The sequence below is a fragment of the Diceros bicornis genome, chromosome 2 (genome assembly GCF_020826845.1).
Source record: "Diceros bicornis minor isolate mBicDic1 chromosome 2, mDicBic1.mat.cur, whole genome shotgun sequence".
Lineage (NCBI taxonomy): Eukaryota > Metazoa > Chordata > Mammalia > Perissodactyla > Rhinocerotidae > Diceros > Diceros bicornis.
In genome coordinates this window covers 4698726-4707479 of record NC_080741.1, presented here as the reverse complement: position 1 = coordinate 4707479, position 8754 = coordinate 4698726, and the positions used below count along the sequence as shown (strand labels likewise).

Genomic DNA, 8754 nt, shown 5'->3' with positions numbered 1-8754 from the left:
ACTCTTTTCCCCAAGTCCAGCAAAGAGACCAGCACACAGCAGGCTTCTAAACATATGCTGAACGAATGAACAAGCAGATATTCGGAGCTGTTTGCTCAAAATACAAGGTTGGTGCTGCTTCAAGAATTTTTTTCTTACACCAAAATATTTCAAGTGAAATATGAGTAAGCAAAATTATTTTAAACACAGTAGTTAAGCTTAAAGAAATTTAGTGGAGAATATTTGAATAATGTGAATGAATCATCTCCACATAATTTATCTTTCTTGAAAAATATGCATTTTTCTAGGAGGGGTTGATTTTTTTTCCTTACAGTGTAGAAACGTTGTATCAATGGAGTATCTATAAACCAAGTAAGAATAAAATATTTATAAACTAAAAATCTAGAATTAGATCAGTCATTGAATAAACATATGCATGTGCAAAAAAGAAAGATTAGTATCAAAATCCAGAAAAAACAGGGTGAAGATGGAGAAAATATTCTAAATATTTGAAGATAAAAATATATTTGTATCTGGTCAATTTAGCTTAAAGATAGGTAAACACCACAAAATGGGTGTCATAATAATACTGTTATGACTATTCATTAGGGATTTGATGGCTACAACTGGAACGACCCTATGCTTAACATTTCACCTTGATTTTGCATTTTCCCCTATTTCTTTATTTCTTACCAGCTACTTCCTCTCCAAAGATCCAGGTTACAGATGGGGGAGGGGAATGAGTATTAATTTGCAGAGAAGCAGCTCATTACATGGCCATTTTAAGCAACACCCAAATCCTTGTGCAAACGTGGATCATGGGTTGAGCTTTTAATGTGCATGAATGCTGGCAAAGTAGGATTTCAAGTATTCTAAAGTTAAATGCTAAAAGTGTTTTGTTTCCAGTGACTAAAGAGCTAGTTATTTTGGAATTAAAACATTAACTGGGAATACAAAATATCAAGATTCTACCTGTGCCTTTCAACTCTTGGTTCCTATGAATTAAAAGTAGTACAATCAACCAGGTTAGAACGACCTTCAGATCACCAGTCAAGAACACTTAGACCATCCTTCACGTCTAAATCCAGTTTATACAAGTTTCTACATTCAAACACATTTTTTAAAACTTTATAAACCAATGACAGGAACATACATCCAGAACTGTAACCCAGCAGTCTAGAAATTGGCAATGTCTTTCAATGTTCTTTTGTGAATATTAAAGTTACAACTTAAAATTACAGGTGTATTACCACTTGAAGTGATACATAATCACACCTGTGCACACACCAAATTCATATATACAAGAAACACAGACTAGATAGTGATGATTCACCTGACCAAAGGACATGCCATTAAATGTCTGTAAATAACTAGGGCATCCAAAACAGACTATGGGTTCTTCTTAAAATCATGTACACCTAGGAACTTCTTTAATTAACAAATGGCCCTGAAAATATTACTGCCAATAGGATCACACTGAGTTGCTATCTTTTCATTCAAAGATGCCAAAACACTGCCACATGTGTTATCTTTCTCCATCCACTTGTTCAGTGGGATTGGTAGTTTAACACCTCTTCACCACAATGTTGCTCTTTTTAGTAATGGGGAAACTGAGGGATTAAGAGATTGGTCTGCAGTCACAAAAGTTTATAGCAAAACTGGAGCTTAGGGCCGGCCCCGTGGCTTAGCGGTTAAGTGCGTGCGCTCCGCAGCTGGCGGCCAGGGTTCGGATCCTGGGTGCGCACCGACACACCGCTTCTCCAGCCATGCTGAGGCCGTGTCCCACATGCAGCAACTAGAAGGATGTGCAGCTGTGACATACAACTATCTACTGAGGCTTTGGGGGGGGTGGAAATAAATAAATAAAATCTTTAAAAAAAAAAACAAAAAACAACTGGAGCTTACTCTTGATCTCAAGTTTTCTCCAATTAGGCAACATAGATTTCTTCAATTTTATCCCAAGTGGTCACACATAACATTAAATAAAAAAGGTAATATGGTCATTAATAGATTTTCTATTGAAGTTGCCATACATAGCATTTAAGCTAGATTTCAGAACCATCGAACTAATATTTTATATTCTAAATTAAGTTTCATTATAAAAGAAAACAGGCTTTAATAGGACTAGATTTACTATTAGTTCAAAACGCACCCTTTTTTTCCACCAAATTTCTATGTTTTGTACAAACTTCAAAGATCTTTAGGACTCAAGGAAATCTTCACTCTTAAAAAAAAATCATTGTTTCATAGTATATCAAACTCTAGAAGAGTATCTAACAAAACTTTCTCAAATGTGAAAATTTTACACACTTCATTCTCAAGTAAAGTTTGTTCATCTCAATCAGATTATGTTTTCCTTTATAAAAGTATTCATGGAATTTCATTAGCCTTAGTCCTCTTTCATTGCATTTTTTTTTTCCTTTTTGGATAATATTACACAATGGCCTCACTGCAAGGGGTTATTAATAAAATATTGTTCCAGAAATGGAACCTCAGGAAAATCACAGTAATAAAGCAAGTACTACTTGTTTAGCCAACTGATATTTCTTTCCAGCAAATGCTTTTTTGGAACCCGAAAACTAGTCTCCTATTTTGTATTTTCTAACAATTTGGCGATAAAAACATAGAAAATAAACATACGCTATTTCTAAATCCCAGAAAAACTTGTTGTGTGGGATCCAGACTGTCCAATTCCCAACGCACACAGGGAGTACTCAATAAATGTCACTGGCTGCTAGTATTAATTCTAAAGGGTTATTTCTCTTAGCCTAGGCAGTTATTTTTACTGAAAGTATGATTTTCCTTTCTCTATCCCAGAGTGTTTAGATTAATGTACCATTACTATTTTAAATATAATATGCATTCATTGAAAAAAAAAGTCAGGTTCTCTTGAGTATCTGCAGTTCACACTCCAGGATCTTGTGACTATGCAATAATTTACCGTCTGGTACTAACATGGTTAGATAATAACCTAGTAGAATTTGGGGGTATGATGCTCTTAAATGATGAAAAGATCTTGCTGCAGTCCTTGGGTTTTGTTTTTTTTCCATTAGTGAAAACCGTCCTTAGTTTCGAAGTGATTTTCCCTTCTGCCTAATGTACTTCCCATACATTCCTTCAAATTAAGTCTTTGAGGGAAGTACCAGGTGTAGGAGAGTCAAGTTGGGGGTTCTGGGAGCAGGAATCAAGGATTCGCAGTTTCCACCTGTGGTTTCTGTGTGCAGACATGGAACCAGGATAGCTACATTAAGACCCAAGTCTTGAGGTTTGGGTCTCCAGGGATCTCCCCAGTTCCAGTGAGTTAGGCTACCATGTTACTTGTTATCAAGTCCCCACGCGTGGAGCATACCTACTTGCACAAATATCCTGCTTTCTATCATTTTAATTAGTTATGTAAAGGCTTTTAATCCTTTGTGGACCAACCATGAATTACATAGTTTTTTGTAGTTTGATGATAGTTATGTGATTTTTTTTTATCTTCTGTAAAATGATTTCAATCCTGTTTGCAACAACCAAAATTCTTATCATTTCTTCATAGCAGTTTTATGCAACAAATTCTCCACATTTTTAAAGAGCAAATGTATAAAAGAAGCTAGGGCCTTCAAAATTTCTGGAAAATTTACTTCGAGAATTATTTTATTAGTTTAAACACACATAAATCCTTAAACATCTAAACAAAACATTTTAACTTTATAAATCTTATTTTTTGCTATGATGTCTTTTAACATCTTCAACTCCATCCTTACCAGAAATATAGCCCACTTCTTGATCCCTTCTAAATTATCTTTATCACCACTTTCATTTCATAATGAATCCTTTACATGTTCTTTAAGGAGAAGTGGTATTACAGATTAAGATTTTTCCTTTAAGTGTGTGATTTACGAGTATCATAACAAGTAATCAAGAAGTTTATGTAATAAGATAATGTAATGGGACAAGCAGGCATACGATACTTATTTTTCCAAAAGTCACACACTCAACATCACCCATTGATCACCACTTTTAACAATCTGGTAAATCATCGAAAATTAAATTAAGCTTTTGTAAATTCTTATCGGATTTAACCAGTTGATCTAACTTATTGATGGAAAACTGTCTCTAACAATTACCGAAATGACAGATTTAGAAATGAAACATTCCATTAGCTTTCTCTGCACAATAGCAGCATAATGTTACACTTTGTTCCTTTACTCTCTCCCACCCCCTTAAGCAACAGGGGTGTTATTATGTGGTCTTATTTCACATCCTGACCTCAGTCACTTGGGTTTGGAGGACATGGTTTCTATCTACTAAGGTTAAAAGACATATCTGTGTATATTTGCAACTAAGCACCTAAAAAATTCTCTGTAAATTTTAATTATCAAAACATCCTTTAGCTTAAAAAGTATTTCTATTCTTCAAAGATTAGAGAACTGAGAATAATGATTTTCTGATTTATGTAAATTATTATGATACGACTGCTAAGGCTGTAATAGATATGAAATTTTGATTTCCAGCAAGACTTCCTAGATTTTACCTAAATGATGTACTAGCATGTCAAAGTTCAAGAGCCGCCTTCCCTATTTTTTTTTTAACTGTTTAAAAGAATGGCCTTACCATTTTCTTTTGTCAGAAAGTAGCTAACAGATGATAAATTCACCAGTACTTTCATAGCTGCTCTCTGTACTGGAACAAGAAAGGGTGCTTTCTGACTTGTTCTGGTTGTTCATAGCCCAATCCAAACCATATAACTCTGGCTCCAACTAAGAGTTTCAGAATAAACAAAGAAAGAAATAGTTATAACTATTTAACGCAGTGGGTTCTACATTTATGGAACCCATAAGCTGATTTCGTGCTGAAAGTAAAAACAGTCTCAAGAGTTTAAATCGGTGACCTCCAACCTTTTTTTAAACTGACTTCACCCTGGGCAAGTAACCATCTCCTGATGCCATTGTTGGAGACAGAATTTCTGGCTGCAAGATCATTTTTCTGATTCAATCTGGCTTGCTGTTTTTGGTTAATCATCCCCATCTCTCTCAACATTTCACTCCTCTGACTATAGTGGTCAACATTTCTTTTGTGGAAAGACTTTTTAAGTGATTCAGTTCCTCCAGCCGTCTCCCTCTTTATCCTATCTAAATCCCACAACCCTCCATGCCTATCTCCCTCGTTTCACTAAGATTTTGCTGAACATTAGACACAGCACATGACCTCCAGCCTTCCAGCGTCTCGAAACAAACCGTATAAAAACATTCGATTGGCGCGGTTGTAAGCTGCTCTAGGGTGGGAATCTGCGTCTTTAGCTCTTCAACTCTTAAAGACCTACAGAGCAAAATTTAAATTCAAAAATTTTTAAATAAAAAAAACCTCTCCCCCTTTGCACCCTTGAGCCCCGCCCACCGCCTCCCCCCTCCAGCCTCCACGCGAAACTCCGCAGGAAACCGGAGGGGCGGGGCGGTGACGTCACGACGCCGGTGCGTCACGGAACGGCGGCGGCTGCGGCGCTGGCGGCGGCTGCGGCAGCGGCGGCATTTTAGTCGGCAGCGGCGGCAGCGGCGGGGCTGCTGCTCCTCCCAGCATCCCTGGCGCGGCCATTTCAGCCCCATCTTGGCCGAGGGGAGGGAGCTGCAGCCGCCGCTTCAGCAGTTTGAGTCTCAGTTTCTGCGGCGTCTGCGGACCGGGCGCACCGCCGAGGAGCCGGAGCGGCCACCGCCGCCGCCTCACGCGCCGGAGCGCCTCCGCTTTCGCCGGCCGCCGCCCCTCACTCGCTCAGGAGCCGCGAGGGGAAGCCGAGCCCGCCCGCGGGGTGGCTCCCCTGTGGGGAGGACGAGCCGGCGTTCCCCTCCCCCGGAGCGGGCTTCCGCCAGAGCCGGCCGACATGGCCCGGGGCTGAACTCCGCTGCAGCCGGAGGAGGCCGCGCCGCCCCTGCCTTCTCGCCTCGGTGTCCCGCGCCCGCGCTGACGCCGGCACCGGCCTGAGGAGCCGAGCGGGCAGCACCGCCCCTCACGCCGCCGCCGCCCTCCCGCTCCACCCCCAGCCGGGCCTGCGGACCGCGCGAGGCGGCGGACTGCCCGCGGCGGCCCGGGGGCGGCAGGAGGACGCCGGCCCGCCCGGGACCGCGCTCTCGCCGCCGCTGAGGGGCTCGCCGAGGCGCCGCGGCCGGGAGGCGGAGAGCAGGGAGGCGCCGGGCGGAGCGAGCCCGCGGAGAGGAGCCGCGAGGAGGATGCCGCGCGGGGCGGCCGGCGCCCCCAGCAGCCCGTGACCGCGCGCGGGCCCGGACCCCGCGCCGACCGGACTTTGTCTTCGGGGCCCCTCTGCCCCGCCTGGCTTCCGGCGGACCGCAGAGGAGCGGCGTGCCTCTGCCGCAGGCCCCTCGCCATGTCCAAGATGCCGGCCAAGAAGAAGAGCTGCTTCCAGATCACCAGTGTCACCACGGCCCAGGTGGCCACCAGCATCACCGAGGACACCGAGAGCCTGGACGACCCGGACGAGTCGCGCACGGAGGACGTCTCGTCCGAGATATTCGACGTTTCCCGGGCCACGGATTACGGCCCCGAGGAGGTCTGCGAGCGCAGCTCCTCCGAAGAGACGCTCAACAATGTCGGGGAGGCGGAGACCCCCGGGACCGTCTCACCGAACCTCCTCCTGGATGGACAGCTGGCAGCCGCCGCGGCTGCGCCCGCCAACGGAGGAGGAGCCGGCCCGGCCCGCAGCGTGGCCGGGGCTCTGGCCAGTACCCTGGCGGCGGCCGCCACCTCGGCCCCCGCCCCCGGCACCCCCCCGGGCGCGGGCCCCTCCGCCGGGACCGGGACTGCGGCCCCCTCGCAGCCGCCCGCCGTCTGTAGCTCCCGATTCCGCGTGATCAAGCTGGACCACGGCAGCGGGGAGCCGTACCGGCGCGGCCGGTGGACGTGCATGGAGTACTACGAGCGCGACTCGGACAGCAGCGTCCTGACCCGCTCCGGGGACTGCATTCGGCACAGCAGTACTTTCGAGCAGACTACGGAGCGGGACAGCGGCCTGGGCGCCACCGGTGGGTCGGTGGTGGTGGTGGTGGCCTCCATGCAGGGGGCGCCCGGGCCCGACTCGGGCACTGACAGCTCGCTGACTGCTGTGTCACAGCTGCCCCCGTCGGAGAGGATGAGCCAGCCCGTCGCGGCCCCGCCGCAGAGCTTTGGCGTTGGGCAGCCGCCGCCGCCGCCCGTAGGTGGGGCTGTGGTTCCAGGCTCGGCTCCACCGCCGCCGTTCCTGGGCGCCGTGGCCGGGCCGCCGCCGCTGATGGCCGCCCCGCAGCCCAGCCAGCCCCAGGGGAGCGGGCCCGGCGGCCAGGCTCTGCCGCCGCCGACCGTCCCCCTCGCGCAGCCCGGCCTGGCCCTGCCGCCGCAGCCGCCGCTGTTCGCCTACCCCCAGCCTCAGCTGCCGCCGGCGCATTTGCTGCCCGGCCCGCCCTCCGGCCAGAGCGAGTACCTGCAGCAGCACGTGGCCGGCCTGCAGCCGCCCAGCCCCGCGCAGCCCCCGGGCCCCGGAGCCAGCGCCAGCCCCGCCGCGGCGGCCAGCCTTCCCGTGGGCCCCGGCCAGAGTGCCGCTTTGGCCGGCGCGCAGATGATGGGCGTGGCCGCCCTGCCCGGTGACGCCGCGGCCCCGGTGCCGGGACCGTCGCAGGGCGGCCTGGCCGCGCCGGCTCAACCGTCTGGAGGGCCCCCGGCTGTGGGAGGTGCGGGGCCGCCCCCGTGCGTGCCTCCGCCGCAGATGGGTGGCGGCGGGGCGCCAGCAGCCGGGCCCAGTGGCCCTCACGCCGTGGTGCCCGGAGTTCCAAACGTGCCTGCAGCCGTGCCCGCTCCAAGCGTGCCTAGTGTGTCTACCACTTCTGTTACTATGCCAAATGTCCCCGCGCCTCTGGGCCAGTCGCAGCAGCTGAGCAGCCATACGCCCGTTAGCAGGAGCGGCAGCATCATCCAGCATGTGGGGCTGCCTTTGGCGCAGGGCACAGCCAGTGCACCAACAAGTCTACCGCAGTCTGACCTAACCCAGTTTCAGACTCAGACCCAGCCTCTAGTCGGGCAAGCTGACGATACTAGAAGAAAATCAGAACCCCTACCTCAACCGCCACTTTCTCTCGTTGCTGAAACTAAGCCTGTTGTGAAGCCTCCTGTTGCAGATGCCCTGGCAAACCCCCTTCAGTTAACACCTATGAACAGTCTCACCACCTCTGTATTCAGCATAGCTATTCCTGTTGATGGTGATGAAGACAGGTATGGAAATCTATTTCAAATATTTGATAGGAATGCTTGGCCAAACATTGTGGTTTAGGATGCAACTTTGGAAGAGTTCTTTTTTCAGTTTGAGGCCTTCAGCATTTTTAAATAAAAAAGTAGTTTGTGTTTAGTAAAATTGGTGTATCAGTTCTTGAAAAGATATTAGCTTTAGATTGCTGATGTAAAGATGTGTAATGAGAGAATTGGTGTTGTCACTGTTGTTTAAAAGCACTCAAGTGGATAGGGATGCAGCATTGTTTATTCAAAAAGATGGATTTTAGCTTACTACTTTCAATTTAGAGGTGGTAGTTAGTAGGTTATGCTCCATAGGATTGTCCCTTTCTTAGGTATGAATCCTACTTGAACACTTATGGCAGAGAGTTTTGTTAGTGAATATCTGGAAAGGCTGGAGAGAGAATGGTAAAATGTCAGATCTGGCTTTGAAAATCATATCTTCGTTTAGCCTTTTAATAAAAGAGGATAGATGGTCAGGAGGTTTCCCAGTGATTTCTCTAAGATACTTTTTTTTAAAAGCAAAAA

The 8754-nt window shown here is 47.8% G+C and overlaps 1 protein-coding gene across 4 annotated transcripts in view; it reads left to right on the top strand.

Annotated features, from left to right (window-relative positions):
• The first annotated feature begins 5493 nt into the window (after positions 1 to 5493).
• The window catches only part of TSC22D2 (TSC22 domain family member 2), a 49210-nt gene continuing 45949 nt past the window's right edge, over positions 5494 to 8754 (top strand). For 2 of the 4 annotated variants that reach the window (XM_058550993.1, XM_058551001.1), the window contains exon 1: positions 5494 to 8211. In XM_058550993.1, the coding sequence (XP_058406976.1) occupies positions 6338 to 8211 (1874 nt within the window). In that variant the 5' untranslated portion in view covers positions 5494 to 6337. The remainder of the gene's footprint in view (positions 8212 to 8754) is intronic. The other 2 variants (XM_058550973.1, XM_058550983.1) reach the window with 2 other exon arrangements.